Source organism: Oratosquilla oratoria, chromosome 43 (genome assembly GCF_046742065.1).
Source record: "Oratosquilla oratoria isolate Oo_2021 chromosome 43, ASM4674206v1, whole genome shotgun sequence".
In the NCBI taxonomy this organism is placed as follows: domain Eukaryota; kingdom Metazoa; phylum Arthropoda; class Malacostraca; order Stomatopoda; family Squillidae; genus Oratosquilla; species Oratosquilla oratoria.
This window is the reverse complement of record NC_134819.1, coordinates 34756069-34780265: the sequence shown is the minus strand read 5'-3', so window position 1 is coordinate 34780265 and position 24197 is coordinate 34756069. Positions and strand designations below refer to the sequence as shown.

The 24197-nt window shown below is 39.8% G+C and overlaps 1 protein-coding gene across 4 annotated transcripts in view; it reads left to right on the top strand.

Annotated features, from left to right (window-relative positions):
• Tif-IA (RNA polymerase I-specific transcription initiation factor RRN3 homolog Tif-IA) overlaps positions 1 to 23223 on the top strand; it is a 30168-nt gene extending 6945 nt beyond the window's left edge. The window contains exons 1-10 of one of the 4 annotated variants that reach the window (XM_076179591.1): positions 4046 to 4071; positions 8509 to 8769; positions 9085 to 9214; positions 9716 to 9836; positions 11036 to 11188; positions 11564 to 11669; positions 14339 to 14908; positions 15105 to 15225; positions 15433 to 15691; positions 22682 to 23223. In XM_076179591.1, the coding sequence (XP_076035706.1) occupies positions 8512 to 8769; positions 9085 to 9214; positions 9716 to 9836; positions 11036 to 11188; positions 11564 to 11669; positions 14339 to 14908; positions 15105 to 15225; positions 15433 to 15691; positions 22682 to 22853 (1890 nt within the window). In that variant the 5' untranslated portion in view covers positions 4046 to 4071; positions 8509 to 8511 and the 3' untranslated portion in view covers positions 22854 to 23223. Of the gene's footprint in view, positions 1 to 4045; positions 4072 to 4110; positions 4346 to 4455; positions 4653 to 8508; positions 8770 to 9084; positions 9215 to 9715; positions 9837 to 11035; positions 11189 to 11563; positions 11670 to 14338; positions 14909 to 15104; positions 15226 to 15432; positions 15692 to 22681 lie in introns of those variants that run through there. The other 3 variants (XM_076179589.1, XM_076179588.1, XM_076179592.1) reach the window with 3 other exon arrangements.
• The last annotated feature ends 974 nt before the right edge of the window (positions 23224 to 24197 follow it).

The following is a 24197-nucleotide window of genomic DNA, read 5'->3' as shown; positions in this document are numbered from 1 at the left end:
TGCAGATTTATGGGATAGGAGGAAAGCTTCTGGGAGCTGTCAAGAGTTTTTATGAGAGTAGTAGAGCTTGTGTCAGGATTGGAAATGGAGAGAGTGAGTGGTTTGAGGTAAAGGTGGGACTTCGTCAAGGATGCGTTATGTCACCCTGGCTGTTCAACTTATACATGGATGGGGTGGTGCGAGAGGTGAATGCAAGGGTAGTGGGTCAGGGATTGGAGATGGTTAAAGAAAATGGAGAAAAGTGGGAGGTGAGCCAGCTGTTGTTTGCGGACGACACTGCGCTTGTGGCAGGATCGGAGGAGGGATTGAGGAAGCTGGTGGCAGAGTTTGGGAGAGTATGTGATAGAAGAAAGCTAAAGATAAATGTGGGTAAAAGTAAGGTGATGAGATGTACAAGGGGTGAAAGTGGCAGTAGACTGGAAGTGAGCATTAAGGGAGAGCGACTGGAGGAAGTGGATAGTTTTAGATACTTGGGTGCAAATGTAGCAGGAAAAGGTGGAGTGAAGGTGGAGGTAGAATGTAGATTGAGAGAAGCGAGTAAATGCCTTGGTGGATTAAAGAGTGTAATGAGGAATAGACATTTAGGAATGGATGCGAAGAGGAGACTGTATGAACGAGTGATTGTGCCAACAGCACTATATGGGGCAGAAACTTGGAACATAAGAGAAGAAGAGAGAAGGAGTTTGAATGTGTTTGAGATGAGGTGTCTGAGAAGTATGATGGGGGTTACTAGGCTAGATAGAGTGAGAAATGAGGAGGTGAGGAGGAGAACAGGGGTGGAAAAGGAGCTGGGAGATAGGGTTGATGAAAGAATATTAGGATGGTTTGGACACATGGAAAGAATGAGTGAAGAAAGACTAGTAAAAGAGGTATGGAAGGCAGATGTGGAGGGAGTGAAGATGAGGGGACGTCCTAGGATGAGGTGGATGGATGGGGTGAAGGGGGCTTTGGGGAAGAGGGGAATGTCTGTTGAGGAAGGACGGGAGAGGACGGAAGACAGAGGTGAGTGGAGAATGGTTGTATATGGATGATGTTGTGACTGCATGAGGAGGAATGGGCGGGGGGGGGGGGGGGAGGTAGTATGCGTGAGCAAATGTTGACGCAGCCCGAAGAGATTTCTCCCCGTCCTCTCCTTATATGCAAGGGGGGACGGAGAGGGGGGGGGTCGCCGATTAAATGAAGCGGCCTTGCTGTGGATGTGCTGTGTCTTGCGACACTGCTTCTGATCCAGGGCGGTGGGCAAGGTGCAGGGATGACCCGTCATCCAGGAGGTGCTCAGATGAGAGGGAGGGGTGTGGAGTGTATTTAGGGATGGAATGGGTGGGAGTGATTTTATGCCTTTCCCTTTTTAGCTCCCTCCCTTGAAAGGGGGAAAAAGCCTTGGTATATGTATGTATGTATGTACGACGTTTCGCTCATCTTTTAGCATTTTTAAGTACAGAATATATTTGGTACAAAGCTGTTACAGTTTAAATACAAACTAAAGTGGTAATTGGGAGAGGTCACAATAAAAGGGGGGGATTTTGTCACTGGGTGGACTCAGTGGGAATCTGTCCCTTGTGATTCTGGTGTGGCTTGTAGTGTGGGCCTAATGACCGGGTGCTGACTTTGTGATATTCTGTCAATTCTTCTTTTGGAGTTGATTGTGGTGGTGCATGAGTGTCCATGTAGAGTAGCCAGAGCCAGTGGAATAATTCTATTTTGTATATTCATAATGGGGGCTTTCTCCTTAATATAAAGGGCCTCTAGAATCTCCAACCGGTGGCTGTCATTGGCAGAATCTAGGATCCTCGTGTTGTCGACTAAGATCTCCCTGGACAAAAGAGTAGTGTGTGTGTCTGAAAAGTGTTTCTTTGGTGCTGCGGTCAAGTTTAATTCAACATGTATAAAAGAAGAATTACTGCCCACTTTTACGAATATATATATATATATATATATATATACATATATATATATATATATATACATATATATATATATATATTCAACAAGAACCCACTGTGTTGGATAAGAAGAAATGAAATGGATGATATCCATATATTTCGATCACGGAGGATGACAGTCCGTGATCGAAATATATGAATATCATCTATTTCATTTCTTCTTATCCAACACAATGGGTTCTTGTTGAATTTTACGAATGTGTTACGACATTACTTTGTAGTTATATATATATATATACATATATATATATATATATATTGAGACATTCTGACAGGTTGACGTAAGTCGAATAGGAAACACAGGAGTCTTAGTCTTGAGTTTATTCCTGACTAGTTACGCAGGTATGCCTGCGAAACTAGTCAGGAATACCTGCGAAACTAGTCAGGAATAAACTCAAGACTAAGACTCCTGTGTTTCCTATTCCGCTTACATCATATATATATATATATATATATATATATATATATATATATATATATATATATATATATATATATGTATATACATATTGGTGTCACCAGTGGCGTAGCTAGTGCTTTTGCCGCCCGGGGCTGCCCTCATGTTTGCCGCCCCTTCTCACAAGGAATTCAATAATTCAATATTACAAATGCACATTAACTTCTTAAAGGATATATATATATATATATATATATATATATATATATATATATATATATATATTTGTGTGTGTGTGTGTGTGTGTGTGTGTGTGTGTGTGTGTGTGTGTGTGTGTGTGTTTGATTGACAGTTGATGTTAATATATCCTTTAAAAGGAATGATTTAATACTAATGATTATTCATTAAGATCTTTTTTTCACCATACAAGGACCAAAAATGCCGCCCCTCAAAAAGTGCCGCCCTGGGCGGACCGCCCCCCCCCCCCTTAGCTACGCCACTGGGTGTCAGGCTCTTCACACTAGCGGTTTCAATCGCTGCGGTTCAATTATAATGTAATTCAATGGAGGCGTTTGCACCCAACCACGCATTTTTACTTTGACTATACGGTACCGCCTCTGTTTTCGCTTGGTTCAAACCACTGGTGTGAACAGGGCCTTGGTTTTTGGCGCGTTATGTCCTTCATTTAAGTTTGGTTGATTTAACGCCCAGATAACGCTAAACCAGTGTTTTGAACAACCCAGCTGAAATACTTTCATATGAGTTGGAAATAAAAATAACTGCAGAATAAAGAAGCATAGTTCAGAGTGGCACACGAATTCAATCCAGCCTAAAACAGTGTCAGATTTGCTCGATAAATCAACCCTAAAAATAATAATAATAATAATCAAAGTGTAAAGGCATGATTTCATTTTCAATTTAGTACTGTTGAATCATAGGGGAATGAGTATAGCCTATACAGCATTGAGTGATGAACCCACTGGTTTTAGTTCTTGGAATTACTGTAAGTAGTGCATTGTCGTATTTGGTGCTTAATCTCCACACGCTCTGTGGTTTCGAACCATTCCAGCTTATAACATAAAATGATAGAATAAATTAGAATGGAGGACAGTGGTTACCATAACTGATACTGACGTGGTGATTCGAACTGGGTTCGAAGAAGCATAAACGAATGACAAACTATCACAATGCAAACATTATTTCGCATAAATATCAATGTGCAATACACAAATCTAAATACAAGACATATATATAAAATACCACTTTACAAAATTATGAGACATCATCTATGAGACTATGATAAGTGAAGTTCCACAATACAATACTAATGACTACAAATTTACCAGAACAAGGGTTTGTTTTAATTTCATTTTAGTTATTTTCATGTACCACTTAAGTCTTGCAAATAGATCGCTCAAAATAGTCTGCATCTGGCTAGACCTTCACATTTCTTTCTCTGTCAATTCTTGTAACATTTATTACATTTCTTAGACACTCAATATCGAAACCAATCAATCTTCCTTATATTTCAAGTCTGTGTTTCATACACTCGCTCCTTATAATTTCAAATAAGCAGGATAACCATAAGATTTCGAAGACGATGCCATCTGTTGGTGGAGAATCAAAGTGTATACTTTCAATAAGTGCCAAAAATCGCCAGCAACATTGTGACGTCAATCTTTGTTTATTTCAGTCATAGAAAATGTGTCGACAATAACAAAAGTTTCTAAAGTATCCAATGTGTATATATTAAATAAAATGTGTAAATTCTCGCAGAGATTGAAGCATTAAAAGAAATGTACTTTTTCATTAAATATGTTATTTCAATCTTCGTATGGAGTTTGAAAAATGCATTATATTAGATATTATACTGTAGATACGTTTAGCTGATTTTCGAACGTGCTAACTTGTTTACTATCCTACTGTACCCGATACCGAAAGTCACCTTTTCTGGTGACACATATTCCTCCAGAAATAGACGACATAGTTCCCAGTTATCCAGAAGGTCTGTTAAATATTTGACTTGCACCCACTGTCTTTGTAAAGAATATGTCTGAATAAGCGAAGTGACTATATTAATATTAACTACATTCTAGAACCAAGGTTTGCCATTGCATGGCCATGGGTGTTTGGGTATATTCACTTTAAACTCTTCAGGCAATTATATAAGATATGTGTGAGTTTTAACGCCGAATTTGATAAAGAACATATCAAATTCAATTATTTTTTAATTTGCCTTTGAGAAGGCTTTGATTGTAATGCAGAATGGGAATAATTGTTTACAGTAGAAGCAACCAATGTGTTGTGTACAGGTACGTGCTATATAATATATTTTGTAAAGCCATGATCACATTTCCTCGAATATTAGAGATTTATAGGGTGGATTTAGAAGTCCAAGGCCAGTTTTGATATTATCAATCAGGTGAGCATTATTATCATAATATCAGAGAAATATCAGAGAAATTGCATAATAATTATGCAATTTGAATGTGTTGTGTACAGGTACGTGCTATATAATATATTTTGTAAAGCCATGATCACATTTCCTCGAATATTAGAGATTTATAGGGTGGATTTAGAAGTCCAAGGCCAGTTTTGATATTATCAATCAGGTGAGCATTATTATCATAATATCAGAGAAATATCAGAGAAATTGCATAATAATTATGCAATTTCTCTGATATTTTTCAGGCCAGGCTCCCATATCATATGATATTATAATTGTACCTGAAGCAAAATCATTTTTCAAGTTCCTAAAAGTGATAACTAACCAAACCCAACCTAACTTAAGCTAACCAAATCAAACTGGTTTCCTATATATTAGACAATTTAAAAAATGTATGGTAAAATTTTAGACATGGACACCAATAGAAAATTATTCATCTTGTAAATTACAAAATCATATGTCAACATAATTCAAATTTTTCTTGGCGGAAATCAGTGACAGGAAAAGTTGCTAAAAGCAATACACTAAGAAACAGAGCCATGACAACTGCTCAAGACCCGATTTATGTTTTGATGGATGTGCCAACACCCTTATGATATAAATCAGTGATAAATAACTACGTTTTCTTCTAGTACACAACAGGTAGATACAATTCAGTTCATACACCTGACATAATGACCCAACTTCCCTATAGTTTAAGAATATAGAGCTTGTATATGTACCTTGCAACATGCAGACTGCTGCACAAGATTGAAGTGGATTTTCACTACATGGATGAAGAGATGATGGAAAAACTCATAGAAACCCTGATCTATTCAAAACTATTATAAGCATCAGTAGTATTGTACCCGTACAGAGTAAATGATATAAGCAGGATCAAAAGAATAGAAATGGTAGCAACCAATCTGGCAAATAGACTATATGAAGAGAGACTAAAATCACTGGGTCTGCCAACTTTGAAAGATCAAAGAGAAAAAGGAGATATGATTATGATATTGAGATCGCTGAAGGGGATAACCTACATTGACTGAAGAGAAATCTTAATAAGTGATAAGAGGAGTTTCTGAGGTCACAAGAAGCAGCAATCATTCAAGGAACGAACACTATTGAACAAAACAGGGGCATGTTTAACATATCTCCTCACATTATTCCCCTAATATCCATGGCCAGCAAAATATTAAATATTTAAACCACCCTTTGTGGACATTTCGCCCACGGACGTTTGGGCCAGCATTCTCATCCTTTCCCAGTGTCCAATCCCCCCCCTTCTCCTCCTCCTTTTCCTTCCCCCCCCCCCTTTTCTCTCCCCGTTCCCTCCTTTCCCCTTATTTAATCTCAAGCATTTGTATCTCAACTTGTACTTGAAAAAGCTGTAATAAGCGAAACGTCGTACAAATAAAGGCTCCGTCCTCATATGGTGTTTATCTCGTCAATATTAGGAAAAACTACATGTCTAAAGGAGGTGTAGAAATGTTTTCCATATAGATGCATAAATACTTGGAATAACTAAGGTGATATACCCTAAGCTGGAAAAATACATAAATTCAAATCTAGATATAATTGGAAATCAAGGATAGAGACCAAGTTGGAATCATACAAGAATTTGAAGTTAGGTATGTTAGATTGGAAAATAGGAAGCTGGACCCCACAAGAGTTGCTCTTGTATACTACAGTTAGGTAAATATTCTACAAACTAACCCACACCACACACCAGAATTTCTTACTCGCTGTCATCATCATTATCATCTTTCTCTTCCTTTTCCTCTATTCCATTTCCTCTTCATCATTATCATTATCATTATCATCAGCTCTTCCTCCTGTATCTCCTCTTTACCTTCATCATCATCATTGTCATTATCAGTAGCCTTCTTCTTCTTCTTCTTCTTCTTCTTCTTCTTCTTCTTCTTCTTCTTCTTCTTCTTCTTCTTCTTCTTCTTCTTCTTCTTCTTCTTCTTCTTCTTCTTCTTCTTCTTCTTCTTCTTCTTCTTCTTCTTCTTCTTCTTCTTCTTCTTCTTCTTCTTCTTCTTCTCTTCTTCCTCCACCTCCTCCTCCTCTTCTTCCTCCTCCCCCTCCTCCTCTTCTTATTCCTCCTCCTCCTCCTCCTCCTCCTCCGTCTCCGTCTCCGTCTCCGTCTCCGTGATGGTACAACTTAGATAGATTAATTTGTTGATCGCTAGCCACAATTTAGATTCAAGAAATTAAATCTAAAATCTAGTTAATGGGTGTTGAGGTAAATTGTGGTGCTCTAGTAACCAAAAAGAACAGGAAAAAGAAGAGGAATTTGAGTACTTCATTAACAAATTCATAAGTAGTCAGGGTATTACTGCAATTTGCTGTTTCCTTAAATATATGAAAACTTAACAGTACCAAACACAATTGACTAAGCAATGTTTTTCATCAATACTCATAAGTATATTATATATACAACATATTTGCAAAGCCAGTACCATTTTATTAAATAAATAGAATTATGTCTACTGAGTAATGCCAGTGATGGGAAAGGCAGAAACTTTGGTAATTTTTTAGAAATGCACACCTAAACAATATACATATACTTATACCAAGGCCTTTTCCCCCTTTCAAGGGAGGTAGCCAAAAAGAAAAAGGCATAAAATCATTCCCACCCATTCCATCCCTAAATACACTCCACTCCCCTCCACCCTCCCTCTTATCTTAGCACTTCCTGGATGACGGGTCATCCCTGCACCTTGTCCACTGCCCTGGGTCAGAGGCAGTGTCGCAAGTCAGCAGTATAGCAATAGAAAATTAGATATTAATTTTGTAAATTATAATATATCAACGTGATATCTAATTTCTTGGCAGAAATCAATAACAGAAAAAATTGTTAAAAGTGATCCACTAACAAACGGAGCTGCAAAGAGTGTTTGAGACACCATCTTTGCTTAGATGCGGAAATTGAAGAAATTAAAGTATGATAAATTGGTCAAACCTAACCTGCATTTAGTAATGTGATACCTGTAATGCTAGAGGTCATCTGGGTTGTTGTCATCATCAGGGATGTTGATGGGTGGTTTTGTCATCTGATCAGACTGTGGGGTGTAGAGGAGTTTTATAGCTTCAAGAAAAGCATGAAGCTCACCTCCATTGCATTTTCAAAACTATGACATCACTCAGAGCAGGAAAACACCCAGTACACAACCTAGTCATTGCCATCGTCAAAATGACATTGACGGAACTGGGCAAACATGGCATCTCAAACCTATTGTCACAGCTACAGTCAGTAGTGTATTTGCTTTTAGCTAGGTTTGTTGTCATTGATTTGCATAAAGAAAATCATAGATTAAGCTATTATAATTTACAAAATTAATATTCAATTTTGAATTGCTATATCGTTCAGGTGTGCACTTCTGAAAATAAACCGAATTTTTTTTTACGTATTCACTCACCTGTTGATAAGAAAATGGCCTCGGATATAGACAATTCCAGACAGTTTTAGAATGACTTAAAGAGTAAGCCTGCCAGTAATTCCAATCTAATAAAGATTAAAAGAATGGAGGCCTTCAAGTGTTTGGAAGTGGGGAGTCTTAAGATATTTCATTATGAAATAATATTTACAGTAGTGTAAATTCAAGTAATATTGGTATGAGCCATGTTTTGTGTACATAAGAATGTATATATATGTGTATGTCTGTGTTTTCTGATGTCTGTAGGAATGTTTTATTTGCAAGGTCAAGATAAAAAAAATCCTTTTTAATTTACAGAAAATGCCATTAAGGCCTATCCTCAAGAAGACGGCACCCTCACCCAATGGGAGGGAGACTAAACGTGTATTCTTTGATACCAAGATAACTCCAAGAACAGTTATCCTGCACTATAAGGACAATCATGACCCAGCTGAATATCAAAGAATTTTTTTCCACTTATCATCCCATGAAACAGAGTTGAAAAGGTGGATTGTAATTATGACTGAAAATGTAGCTATATTGGATCAGCGGGTGGACCAGCTAGTTCTTGATTTTTTGGTATGTGTGATTTATATAATGATTTAGGCAACAGCCTATTCCATGAAAGGGATGCACCAAAGATTAATAGGTCATATTCTAGGGAAGAAATGTAGTACAGTTTTGTCATGGTTTAAAAACAGGAAGAAGTGATGGGAATAGATAAGATGGAATTAAAGGGTATGAGGATTTGTCTCAGGAAATATTGTACAGATTGAAAAAGTAAATCAAGTATATCCTAGGATTTGTGAGCTTATGTCAAGTTATGATGTATCTAATTCTTCACTCATACTTGAGCATCACTTTTCTTATTTAATGTTGACTTTGTAATTGCAGAAAATTCCATGGTTTGGACTTAAAGATGACATAGCCAATGAAATGAAAAACTTTGTGTTGACATTGGTTATGGCTCATAACTACTATACCCACCCAATTCTGGATATAACTTTCAAATTATTGGTTCCAGGTGAGCTTGACAAATTGGCATTAAGCCAAGATTTTTCTCTTAATCCCTTGAACAAGGTGGCATGCTTTATAAATTTGGTTTGCCAAGCAATTTCATCCTGCTGATACTGCTGGGTTGAAGGTTAAGGTCACCCCTTACCCACCCTACCCCTGCTCCCTGATCTTGGAGAAGCTCCTCAACTAAATAAAATAATGTATTTGCTAGGTTAAGATCAGTACAGTATTCTGTCAGTTTGAAGGCATTAAGCACCAACCTTTTGTGAATCTCATTAACCCATTAATAATTGTTTATGGAAAGATGTATTTCATATCCTAGAATGTCTATAGTAATCATTTTTTTTACTCATGCATGGACAAATTTGTACACCAAATTTTAGTTTATGTATGGAAATATTTATTCCTAATAACAGAAAGATAATCCAGTAATTTAAGAATCTTTCAGCCAAATGGTATGTGCATAGAATATTAATGGTGTGTCTATATCCCTTTTTTGTTGTTTCAGTATTGAAGCCTGGTAGTGAAGAAAAACTTAGAAATAACCCTCACATTCTTGCGGCTGATGACAAACTAATATTTTCAAGAGCTATTAATCTTATAGTTGCAATCCATAACCATGTTCCTATGTAAGTACTTGATGAATATCATATTGATACTTGGGTTTATTTGTATACTTGTAGCTTTTCAGTCAATTGTATTAGTATGTTTATGTTGTATACATATGCAACACTACGATGACTTGCGCATCTTCGTAGCTGATCATTGAAGTGTTGCATATAATGAATGTAACATTTACCATCTCATTGGTAATAACCATTAGTTCAATTCTTGTAGACACTATCACATTAATGTTATGAAGTCATAGAGATATTAGAGTAGATATATAATGAGGGGAGCAGAATGTATGTGTGTGTGGGGAAGGGCAGAGCGAGTTTGAAAATATAGTATTGACTAAACCAACAATCTGGTCCACGAAAAGAATGCATTTAGGATGAACTGGCATTATTGCCAATTAACAATGTTCAATTTTCACATGGATTAAGTAGGATAGAGTGAAAGGTATGCGTGTGATGTGAGTGAATTGGGTGAGAATACTCTTTTTCCTTGCTCAGCCATCCTGTTTTGCTAATGAAAGCATGTAAGAGAAAAGAAAATACATTTCAGAATATAAATTGATCAATCTTGCTATATACCAAGGGCATTTTCCCCCTTACAAGGAAGGTAGCCAAATCAAAAGGCAAGTACCCACTCCTATTCACCACCATTTCCTCCCTCTCATCTTATCTCCTCATAGATGACAGGTCATCATTGTGTCCTGCCCACTACTTTTGGTCAAAAGCAATGCAGCAAGACACAGCACATCCACAGCAAGGCCACTTCACTTAATCAGCAACTCCCCACTCCATCCCCTCACATGGAAAAAAGAGAAGATTGTGAGAAATCCCTTCAGGCTGCATCAAAACACCATTCATACAAAACCACTCCCTACCCAACCATCCCCTCCCTTGCATCACAGTATCATCTAAGCTATTCTCAATAAATATATGTATGTATAAATTGATGCCTTAGGCAAGATGCAGGGATGACCCATCATCCAGGAGGAGCCAAGAAAATAGGGAAGGAGGGGTGATGAGTGGGTGGGAGTGGAACTGTGCCTTTTGACTTTAGCTACCTCCCTTGTAAGGGGGAAAAAGCCCTTGGTATATGTATGTATAATTTAATAGCATGTGTTAAAGACTCGCCTTGCATTTTTTTTTTTTTTTTTTTCCTCCCTTCCTTTTCTCTAAACTGTGAATGTTTGGCTTTGGTATTAACAAAAAAACAGGTGCCGTGAGAATATATTGAGTCTGGCAAAAAATAATCGTCCCTTCTTCAAGCGTCATGTGTATCTCCACACTGTCTTCTGTAAGAATCTCCTACAGTTGGCCACTTTACTCCCTCATCTGCAGCGAGGAATACTTGAAATTATCATCTCCAAGTAAGTGACAGTAACACTGGACAACTCAAGTCACCAATGAGCTAGGGACCAAGAATATATGGGAGAAATTTATGAAGGGCTCCACTGAGGACATTTATTTGGTCTGGTTGGTATATTTCATTCATTGTAGGGGGAACCTTATGACACGGTCACAGTTCTTAGAAGAAACGGCTCATAGCCGAATATATATAGAAAATAATAATAACTAAATTTCAATTATTTCACTGAAATTTACATTTTTTCTTTGAATACATAGTATGGTCACAGTTCTTAGAAGAAACAGCTCATAGCCAAATATATTTAGAAAATGATAATAATAATAAATAGATTTAAATTATTTCATTGAAATTTACATTTTTTTCTTTGAATACATAGTATGGTCACAATAGATGTCCATGCACCACGGGCAGAGCTGAGTCTAGAGGAGGACAGTGATGAAGAGGACAAGGAAAGTGACAATGAAGATGACCTGTTTCATATGGTAAGCAAGCAGGGCTGCACCTCAGTGTGTTCGACTTAATTGTACTTCCCTGTGTACATGGGTATTGATTACATCTAACTATATTATCAATATTTTAGCGACTTTCAAAGTACCCATATAGACAAGAACCTCACAGTATTAACCCCTTCCATACGGTGCCGCACACGTAGGCGTCATGGACTTAGATCTCAGTGGCAGCAGCCAATGCCAGCCGTACGACGTGTCGTAATAATACTCGCATCATAAAATATAGTCACCGCTTATATCGATCGTTCTCTCTTTCACCCGCGAATTTTGAATACCACAGAGAATGGGATTCAGTGCACATTTGAGAGAATGTAAAAACACAGGGGCGACTACAATAAATATAATCAAGACGCCGATATGGCAGCCTCGCGAATACACTCGCTCCCCATGACGCCTACGTGTGCGGCACCGTATGGAAGGGGTTAAGGGGATCGTCCATTAGAAAATCGAACTTTTTTAGTTTGGGGTGAAAGTGGCTGAGATTTTTTCCTAGTAACTGTCTTGTCTCAGAGAAGATACCACCGAGTTTTCAAGTCATTTATGCTTATACTTTTTTTTTTTTTTTCCTTCTTTTTTTTTCGAGGGGGTAATTTTTGAAAATTTTGAAATTGATTCAGAGGATAGACCTTTGACTGGATATTGATTATTTTTTTGTCTTTATAATGGGCTAAGATAGATGAAGAAACGGAGGCAGAATTATGATGTTCTGATCAGTCTGTTATGAGAAAAAAAAATCCAAAGTAAGTTGATGAAAAAAGCAAAAAACAAAACAAAATGTATATATGAAAAAATCCTACTAGTCCTTGACAGAAGGACATGAATCTGCCTCCAAATGTTCTCCCAATTATGCTGAATTCGAAAAGTATTTGCAGTTAAAAATCAGTGAAGGCGTTTTGGATATGAATCAAGTTAAATGTGCAAAAATCAAGTTTTTCAGGAATGAGCGTCATAGTTTTTTTGTTCATGGTTACTGGTCCCCTTTCATCATTTAGGATGTTATGGTGTTGAAAGGGTATCATAGGCACAACCCTACTCTTTGTTGCCAGCTTTTGATTAATTACAGGTTTATATGATGAATCCAGTTAGTATCCACCAGGGTTATATTGCACTTTTCCTTTTCTTGGCGCGATGCATCTTTGGCGACAGACAATCTTTATCTGCCATCCTAAGCTGTTTTATGACATCACTGGTTGTTTTCCCTCTTGCTGATGGCATATATGCAAGTTCATAACCAAAGATGTGGTTCAGAACTGCAACTTGAGCACAGAATTGAACTCTAGCTGCTGATGCAAACTTCCTCTTTGAACTCAAAGCCCAGATCTTTGCATGGAAGCTTTCATTTTGGTTTTGTGTCCTTCCCTTGAGGCATTTCTCTAAAAGCTCTGTAGAGGTGAGGTCTTGATATATTGCCAGGATGGATTTCCGCTTCTCAGTGGGAATCTTCGCCAGGAACGGCTTCTTGACTCTGTGAGACTCAGGTTCCTCTTGCCTGGCTAGTGCTCTCTGGAAAAAAACACCACAAGTCTTCTCCCTTAGGACAGCAAGAATGCAATGGCTTCTCATCTGTGCTGACAGAATGCAGGTAGGAGGCCATGATAGCTTTACGCATTGTCTGAACGTCTGTATTCACACAATCACATATTGCCTTCCCATAATACTGTGTCAACTGTCGCAGCATCTGTCAACATATTAGCTCGTATGCTATTATTTATCATACAAAATCATAAATATTGTGCAAAATACACAGCTTCTTTTGTTAGCAAATATACGTAACAGCAGAAAACGTAATATGCAGTACGCAGAGCACACGACCCAGCCACAGTAGGGTGGGGGGGTACTGTATTATATTTTTTTTAGATAGTAAAAATCAAGATACAGCTTCCATACTCAGCCACAAGATAGCTTATGAGCAACACTTTTAGAGGAAATAATTCCAGAATTTCGTATTTTTTTGTATTTTTTCATGATTTTCTGATGGACGATCCCCTTAATGTATGTCAGAGTCATATCTCCATTCTGTGTTATATTAGTGTGGAAACATTTCTATAGACAGGGAGGGTGTATGCCTTGGCTGGTCACTCCTCTTACAAGGGGAAATGCACCTTTTTGTGTATGTAGCCTATATTGCTTCTCACCCAGGGCAGTGGACGAGATACAGGGATGACCCTTCGTCCACAAGGAGCTAAGATGAGAGGGAGGAAAGGGTGGTGGATGGGAGTGAAACAGGTGGGAGTGGTTATGTGCCTTTTGACTCTGCTACCTCCCTTATAAGGGAGAAAAGTCCTTGGTATATAGTTAGATATTTCTGTCACTGGCTGGAAGTAATAAGAAGGGAGTTGTTGCCAGTTGTCAGCTGTCCATGTGTGAGAAGGTGCAAGAAATACAGTTGAAACTGATAGATATATTTAGCTCCTCTTGATGGAGGTGAGGAGTTTGATGGGTTTTAAAAAATGGGTAATTCTGCTGTCCACCTGTAGGACCACCACAAACAGGTACACATCATTGAATGGTATGATGGAAAGGACAACAAATAGGTTTTTGGACAAGTGTAGGATGCATGTATGGTGAGCATATGCTCTGACGTGACACCTTTTATAAAGGCGTTTTGGTATATATGTACAATCTTTTATTGTTAATTTCAGGAAGTTGAGGAGACAAGCAGTGGCATTAAACAGGACAAGACTGCTGGAGTTATGAGTCACATGGAAGGACACACCTTAGACATGCTTATGGCTACAATGTTGTGGTATATTCATAGTGTTTGCCATGGTACATTAACATTCACTTCCCAAGAACTGAAAAACGAAAGTGACAAATGTCCCTTTAATGGAAAAGCTATGGAGGGCACAGAAAAGAAATTGACCCTAGGGTGCCAATGTCAGGGAAAACATCACAACTTGGAAGCACTGAAGAACCTCTACACAGATTTACAAGACATTTTCATTCGTATCATACTTCCCACGCATGCCTCCTCTCATGTTCAGTTCTTAATTTTCTACTTGCTTGCTATTCGGCCAGGCCTAGCATCCATATTTCTTGAATTTTTAAGAGTTAATAAATTTGAAAATCCAAATTCTGGTAGAGAAATTCGAAAAAATGCAATGTCATATATGGGTAGTTTATTAGCGAGAGGGAAATTCATACCTTTTAGTCATGTGCATTCCTGTCTTGAAGTCATCTGTAGTTGGTGTTCGGCATACTTAGAAAATCAGGTATGTTATTGTCCTTTTACCTTTTTGTCATTTTTATTTCCATTATGAAATAGATTTCCTTTATTGTGGTCAGAGTATGAGATTATTTGTGAAATACTCTCATTCTAAGGAGACCCTTAGCAAGGGAGAAAAAGCCCTTGATATATAGAAGGAAACCCCACTAAGACTTGTCAGATAAGTTCCCATTTTCTTACAGGAGCGAATCCAGACCAGAAACTATGAGGACCTGATGGTTCATTCTCCATTCTACTATGCTTGTCAAACAATTCTCTATGTCTTCACATTTCGGTATAGAGAATATACAGAAAATGAGAAAAGTAAGTTTTGTTCAAGGTACAAAAAATGTGATTTTTATTTATTCTACTATTTTTGAAGAGAGGTTGCATGAAGTGCAGTTTATGTAGCAATTTTATTATTCACTTAATGATGATTGGCGGAAAAAGTTATGCTTTCTCTTATGGTTATATCAAAGTTGAATAGAGCCTCTTTTACGTTTCAGAATTAAGTTTTGTTTTACGTTTCAGAATTAAGTTTTGCTCGGGTGCTCAACTTGGAACGTTTAGTATTGTCGAAACTCAATCCACTTCGGATTTGTGCACCAGCAATAGTAAGCAATTTTGCAGCCGTGACTCGTAGGTTTCAGTTAGCGTACTGTTCAACCATCCTCGAGAACAACAAAAGGATGACTTTGCCATCAGTCAGCAGCTCGGGTGGATGCTCAGAACAGGGCAGAAGAACACATTTGGATATGTTTTTCCCATTTGATCCATACCTTCTACAGAGGTGAGGAATTGTTGATTTTATTCACATCTTAAAATGGTAGGAAGAGTTAAGGATGTACATGTTCTAAGGGGAGAGAATTGGGGAATATCAGATCATTTTCTGGTGGAAGGTAAATTGAGAGTGGAGAAAGAGGAAAAGGGTAGAAGGTAGGGAGGTACTTAGAGTGAACTGCTTAAATGAGGAAAAAAAAGGAGAGTGAGTATGAGAAGAAGCTGAAAGAGGAGTGGGAGGGAGTAAAGGATAGAGTAGAACTTGGAGTGGAGGAGGAATGGGGATGGTTCAAGGAGGGAGTCATAAGGTGTGCAAAGATGGTGTGTGGAACAAGGAGGGTGGGAGGAAAAAGAAGGAAGGGTAGTGAGTGGTGGGATGAGGAACAAAGAAATGTGCAGAAGAGAAAAAGCAGGCATTCATAGATTGGCTGCAAATTAGGACGAGAGAATCGTATGAGAGGTACAAAGTAAAGAGAAGGGAAGCTAAGCATAAGATAAAGGAAGCAAAGAGGAGAGCAGATTTGAAATGGGGTAAGAGTATGACAGAAAATTTTGAAAGTAATAAAAAGATGTTTTGGAAGGAAATTAAAAGAGAAAGAGGAGGCGAATCAAGTAGAGAGGAAAAGGTAAAAGGTGCAGATGGAGAGATGATAATGGAAGAGAAGGCAGTGAGAGGAAGGTGGGCAGAGTATTTTAGGGAGTTGGTAAATGTGAAGGAGGATAGGTAGGGAAAGGTAGTTGCAGTGGGAAGCGCTAAGAAAATGAGTGATGAGTGAGGAAAATGAAGGAGAAATAGGGAAGGATGAAGTGAATGCAACTGTTAAGATGATGAGAGCAGGTAAGGCACCTGGTCTGGATGGATGCCATGCAGAATGTCTGAAGAAAGAAGGTACAGTTATGGTGGACTGGCTGGTTAGGTTATTTAATGTTTGTTTAAGAGAGGGTAGAGTGCCGGAGGACTGGAGGAGTGCCTGTATAGTTTCAGAGGGATCAGCTTGTTGAGTGTAGTTGGGAAGGATTATGGGAGGGTCTAGATTGAGAGGATTAGGAGAGGAACAGAGGGAATAATTGGTGAGGAACAGTGTGGGTTTAGGACAGGTAGGGATTGTGTAGATCAGATTTTTGTGGTAAGACAGGTATGTGAGAAAGCTATAGAAAAAGGTGAGGATGTTTTTTGGTCTTTTATGGATCTGGAAAAGGCTTATGACAGGGTAGACAGGAAGGCACTGTGGGAGGTACTGCAGATATATGGGCTAGGAGTCGAGAGTTTTTACAAGAGTAGTAGAGCTTGTGTTAGGATTAGAAATGGAGAGAGTGAATGGTTTGAGGTAAAGGTGGGACTTCGTCAGGGATGTGTTATGTCGCCTGGCTGTTCAATCTTTACATAGATGGGGTGGTGCGAGAGGTGAATGCAAGGGTTGTGGGTCAGGGGTTGGAGATGATTAAAGAAAATGGAGAAAAGTGGGAGGTGAGCCAGCTGTTGTTTGCTGATGACACTGCGCTTGTGGCAGGATCAGAGGAGGGATTGAGGAAGTTAGTGACAGAGTTTGAGAAGGTGTGTGAAAGAAGGAAGCTGAAGATAAATGTGGGTAAAAGTAAAGTGATGAGATGTACAAGGGGAGAGAGTGACAGCAGGCTGGAAGTGAGCATTAAGGGTGAAAGACTGGAGGAAGTGGATAGTTTTCGATACTTGGGTGCAAATGTGGCAGGAAAGGGAGGAATGAGGGTGGAGGTAGAATGTAGATTGAGAGAAGCGAGTAAGTGCCTTGGTGGATTGAAAAGTGTAATGAGAAATAGACATCTGAGAATGGATGCTAAGAAGATGTTATATGAAGGAGCATTGTATGGGGCAGAAACATGGAACATGAGAGAGGAAGAGAGAAGGGGTTTGAATGTGTTTGAGATGAAATGTCTGAGAAGTATGATAGGCAGAGGCGACTCCAGGTCATCAACGTCACTCGGGCTCATCACAGATTTCGCCTAAGACACATGCATAAATGAAGGTAAGAGACGTAATGCACACCGTAGATTTTTACCTCTACCAAGCTAATACGTATTAGCCCAAGTTACTGGACAGTTTTCCGTTCCTTTAAGAATATTGTATAATTTAAATCTTTCTTACATTAGAATTTAAATCCTAAGCTCTGTAGAAATCTATTGTTTCAAGGAAACATTGAATTTGAATTACTTTTAATTCTTACAATTAAAGATAACAACTTGGGCTGGTAAGCTCTGAGCCCGAGCGCATCATCAACTCAAGAGATGCCAATTAGTCTTTTACCCAGCTTACCAAGCTAATTTGTATTAGCCCGAGTTACTGGACAGTTTTCCATTCCTTTAACCCCTTCCATACGGTGCCGCACACGTAGGCGTCATGAGGAGCAAGTGGATTCGCGATGCTGCCATATTGGCGTCTTGATTATATTTATTGTAGTCGCCCCTGTGTTTTTACATTCTCCCTAATCTGCTCTTAATCCCATCCTCTGTGGTTTTCAAAATTCACGGGTGAAAGAGAGAACGATCGATATAAGCTGTGACTATATTTTATGATGCGAGTATTATTACGACACGTCGTACGGCTGGCATTGGCTGCTGCCCGCGAGATTTAAGTCCCGTAGTGAAGTGGTTAAGAATATTGTAGAATTGAGATCTTTCATACATTGGAATTTAAATCCTAAGCTCTGTAGAAATCTATTGTTTCAAGGAAACATTGAATTTGAATTACTTTTAAATTCTTACAATTATAGGTAACAACAAGGCTGTAAGCTTTGAGCCCGAGCGGTGGAGGCAGGATCCGGAAAAGCTCTGATTGGCCGAGCCGAGAAGCAGCCCGACTATCATTGGGTGACGAGTCAGGCGCGTTATATAGGAGCAATATTTATATTCTGACACAGCCCACCTAGAGTAGACGAATCCCAGACGCTGAACGAAAATATATGAACTGTGGCCAGGCGAAATAAATGGAGCCCGAGCTAACTGGCTGTAATTACATGTTCATTTTAGAAAATCTAATACTCAGGCTAAGCCCGAGTAGCCTGACGGCCGGAGTTGCCACTGATGATAGGGGTTACTAGGCTGGATCTGAGAAATGAGGAGGTGAGGAGGAGAGCAGGGGTGGAAAGGGAACTGGGAGATAGGGTTGATGAAAGAGTACTAGGATGGTTTGGACACATGGAAAGAATGAGTGAAGAAAGATTAGTAAAAGAAGTGTGGAAGGCAGAGGTGGAAGGAGTGAATATGAGGGGGCGTCCTAGGATGAGATGGATGGATGGGGTGAAAGGGGCATTACAAAAGAGAGGAATGTCTGGAGGAAGGATGGGAGAGGACAGAAGATAGGGGTGAATGGAGAAGGGTTGTGTATAGATGATGCTGTGATGCATGAGGGGGAGTGGGTGGGGGATGGGGGGTGAGGAAGTATGTATGAAAAAAAATTTGATGCACCCCGAAAGGATTTCTCCCCGTCTTCTCCTTTCCTGCATGAGGGGACGGAGAGGGGGGGTTGCCGAATTTATGAAGCGGCCATGCTGTGGATGTGCTGTGTCTTGCGACACAACTTCTGACCCAGGGCAATGGACAGGATGCAGGGATGACCCATCATCCAGGAGGTGCCAAGATAAGAGGGAGGGTGGAGGGGAGTGGAATATGGGTGAGAGTGGTTTCTATGCCTTTTTCATTTTGGCTACCCCCTGTGTAGGGGGAAAAGCCTTTGGTATATGTATGTATGTAAAATGCATCTTTATATACTTTCACCCATATCCTTAATGACATGCCCTTCCACTCACTCACACACATGTTGGCTTGATGGCACAGTGATAGTGATCTCAACTGCTGTCACAGCGGTCTGGGTTTGAATCCCGCCCATGGCTGAAATAATTTCAGTATTGCTGCACTGCGAGTCATTACTCCAACTCTCGTGGGCAGGGAATTGGGGGTGTACGTGCGTGTAAGGTCACAGTATTATCCATAGATCGGTCATATGAGCTCTGAGCTCTCTTCTGGGAGGTTAATGGCTGTTGATCATGAGTCTAACGCATGATCCGAGACCATGGTGAATGGTGAATCACATATCAACAGTGTCACTCCTATCCTTGCCCGTTTGTCACTCCTGACACACCACTTACCACATTCCCAAACTCCAGATCACCATTTTCTTTCAGTTGTGTTTCACTCAATGTTAACATATCCACACATCCATTTTCCTTCTAAGAAACATACAGTTGGTCTTTTTCATGCTGCTCTCATCCATTCCATATATATGCACATTCACCAACCCATTTGCTAGGGATCTGATCAGAGTCCTCCTGCCAGACCCTCTTATGGCTTGACTCTTCCCAGGAGAAAAATACAATGAGGTCCATAGTTTCCCCACTGTCCCCCATTTAATATAGCAATCTACAAAATGTGTGGGAACAAAGTGGCAGTAATTTTCTTCCCTACTACCACAGGGTGATGGACAAGATGCAGGGATGACCTGTCATCCAGGAGTAGCCAAGATGAGAGGGAGGGAAGGATGGTGAATTGGTGGTGAATGTGTGGAAGTGGAATTATTTTGACACCTCCCTTGTAAGGGGGAAACAGCCTTTGGTATATGTGTGTATATATGTTCTACCATCACCACAGAGGAATTGGAAAAGAGAGTTGGAGCCTTAAAAGGATATAGAGGATAGATTCAAGGAGGCAGCAAAAAGGAAAGACAGCTGTGGATGTGCTGTGTCTTGCTACATTGCCTCTGACCCAGGCCAGTGGGTGAAATGCAGGGAGAGCCAAGAAAAGTGGGAGGGAGGGGTGGTGAACAGAAGTGGCGTATGTGGGGATGAAACAGGTAGGATTGGATTTATGCCTTTGACTTTGGCTACCTCCCTTGTAAGGGAGGGGGCGGGGGAAGCTGTTGGTATATGTATGTATTATTAAAAAAAAATCCTTAATGAGTAGACATTTTTCTATAATAGACAAATGATGCATGGCTCTGGTGTGTAGAGGTGCCCCCAAACAATTCCTAAAGTATTAAAAGCATATAACCATGTAGTTAGTACCTCAGCAGAAGTACATACATGCATATACAAGGGAAGTAGCCAAAGTCAAAAGCATAAGTCCACTCCCACCCATTTCATCCCCACATATTCCACTCCCATTCATCATCCCTTCCCCCTTTTCTTGGCCCGTCTTGGATGACAGGTCATTCTTGCACCTTGCCCACTGCCCTAGGTCAGAAGCAATGCAGCAAGACAGCACATCCACAGCAAGACCACTTCATTTAACCCCTTTGTTACCGACCCGTCAACCTTACGTAAACAAACATTTCAAACCGTCCCACGAATGGCTGGAGCCTTATGTTTGTAAACACAGACACTTGCCACCACATGGGTAGAAATAACCCAGAAACCGAGGCCTTGAGAGCCCTCAATACACACAGCTTATAACTGTGACACGTGCGTGTCACGGGGAGCACGCTCGGTTCCTGGCAGGTGCACTCAGCCGTGACACGCAGGTGTCACAAAACACACATCCGGTACTCAAGGGGTTAATTGGTGACCCCCCTTCTCTGTCCCCTCATGCAGGAAAAGAGAAGATGGAGAGATATCCCTTTGGGCTGCATCAAAATAGCATTCACACATACTCCCTCACCCTCCATCCTCCACCCACTCCCTTTTATACATCAACCATACACAACCATTCTCCACTCACCCCTATCTTCCGTCTTCTATCCTTCCTCAACAGACACCCCTTTTCCCTAGTGCCCTGTTTACCCAATTCATCCTTGGTTGCTTCCTCATGTTCACTCCTCCCCACCTCAACCTGGTACATATACCAAAGGCTTTTCCCCCTTACAAGGGAGGTAGCCAAAAAACAAAGGCATAAAAACCACTCCCACCCATTCCATCCCCACATACTCCACTCCCACCCCGAACCCCCTTATCTTGGGTCATCCTTGCATCTCGTCCACTGCCCTGGGTCAGAAGCTGTGTCACAAGACACAACACATCCACAACAAGGCTGCTTCATTAAATTGGCAAAAAAAAAAAAAAAAATGCCTGGTAGACACAAAATAGAATGTAATCACCACATGGTAAACACAGAACACTTCATTGTACACTGTCCCACTTTTCCCCTAACCCGACAGCAACATAATATCTCTTCCATGTGACATGTGGGCCAATCCTGTAGGTGTTGTTGATTACCTGAGTCATGAGTCTTCTACAAGAGAGACCTGTTGCCACAAATTATTTGATTAAGTAGCATCCCTCCAGACCAGTCACATAACACTTTTATGATTTGAGACTATTCTTCAGTCAAAGAATGCAAGCTACTTATAACTTCAACAGTCCTTCTGTATGCTACCTTCCTATCCCTTTACCATCTTTGTGGCTCTACCTCTGTGGCACAGGATAGTCTCCAGTGATACAAGCATTCATTATCAACAGTGAAATGCAGGACATCAACATCCTCACCACCAGGAGGGACTGGTCCTCAAGCTCCAAACTGGGCCCAATATCTCTATATTGCATACATAAATACATATACCAAAGGCTTTCTCCCCCTTACACGGGGGGTAGCCAAAAAGAAAAAGGCATAGAAATCACTCCCACCCATTTCATTTCCCATATATTCCCCTCCCCTCCACCCTCCTTCCTATCTTGGCACCTCCTGGATGACGGGTCATCCCTGCATCCTGTCCACTGCCCTGGGTCAGAAGCAGTATTGCAGACAACTTAAGTATTTTTCCAATTCATTTTTAGAGGGAGGGTGGAGGGGTGTGGAGTGTTTTCAGGGATGGAATGGGCGAGATGATTTTATGCCTTTTTCTTTTTGGCTACCCCCCTTGTAAGGGGGGGGGGAAAGCCTTGGTATATGTATGTATGTATATATGTATTTTTACATTCCTCAAAGGACCCAGTGTATGCACCAGGTCCACATTTCACTAAAAGTAAACCAAGGCAGTAGCAAATAGTAAATTTTATAATTTTATGAACACTTTCCACTTTCTTTTACTTCATTTCAGATCAAAGAATTATATTACTCAGCATTATCGAGAGTTTGATGGTTTGCCAGATGATGTTAAGGTTCCTGATCTTTCCATGGAAATTGACGAAGATGATTTCTTGGAAGCTTCGTCATCTCCACGCTCGCTTGATTTCACTTACGGTACATCTCCTGGATATAAGAGATGGTGAACAAATAAAGACGAATTGAGTTAACCAAGTCATGAGCCAAAATATTAATTCAATTCACACATTGAATTGCAAAATAAAGTGATTGTTATAGTAAAAGATGATACAGGTAATTCTACTTGTAATTCAGTGTTCTGCAGGTCTCTAACAAGAGACCTGGGGAAATAGATTAATTTATTGTTTACTTGGGAAGGAATAGTTGAATGCAATTTGAATGGAATTGTGATGTATGCTTGTGTATAGGATGCCTGAGAATAAATGCATATATCAATATTCGAGTATATCATATTTAATTTATTTTTTTAGTGTATTATTGACTTTTGTTTGTATGGTACAATGTGTGATCACCTAATAAAAAATCTGACAAATTCCAGGAACTGCTTTATTTATGTATTTCCCCTCAAAGAGCTTTATCACTACACTGATCCTAGCAGAGGACAAAGATGGCCCATTATCCACAGACAGCTAAGATGGACAGCAAATGGGTGAAGGGTGGGCACATGTCTTGGGCCATTTGATATATATATATAAGATACATCTAAAAAAAAATTCAAAATTTATCAATTTATTAGCTGTAGTGAAGTACAGCTGTGCTCTTAACTTTCTTTGACTGCATGATTTTTTATGCAGTTCAGTTTAGGGACTTCAGTAATATATCCACATACTAGTTATGCAGCATTCTTTTATATTAGAGACTAATCTTTACTCAAAAAAGAATCGTCCCTAGAATTTTTACCACCCCTCCTTTCTGCTATCCTACTTAGAGCTCTCCTTTATCAAATCTATGACTCCACCTCTTCTGTATATTGTCCCCAAAAATAGAAGTACTGGTTATCAGTGATAATACATACCAAAGACCCTGGTCACCTCATCTTTTTTTTTTCTCTTGGATAAAAACAGTCTTGAATGAATTATGGACCAATACGCCAGCTGTTACCGATTACCTGGAATCTATGGGTCTCCTGCAAAATACTTGGGTCAATGGATTCATTGGTCTAAGGCCCTCACCCCCTTAAAAGTATATACATATACCAAAGGCTTCTTCCCCCTTAAAAGGGAGGTAGCCAAAGTCAGAGGCATAAATCCACTCCCACTCATTTCATCCCCACATACTCCACTCCCATTCACTGTCCCTCCCTCCCTCTTTTCTTGGCTCCTCCTGGATGACAGGTCATTTCTGCACCTCCCCCACTGCCCTGGGTCAGAAGCAAGACCACTTCATTTAATTGGCGACCCCTCCTCTCCATCCCCTCATGCAGAAAAAGAGATGGGGAGAAATCTCTTCAGGCTGCATCAAAATATCATTCACACATACTTCCCATCCCTTCTATGCATCATTCATACACT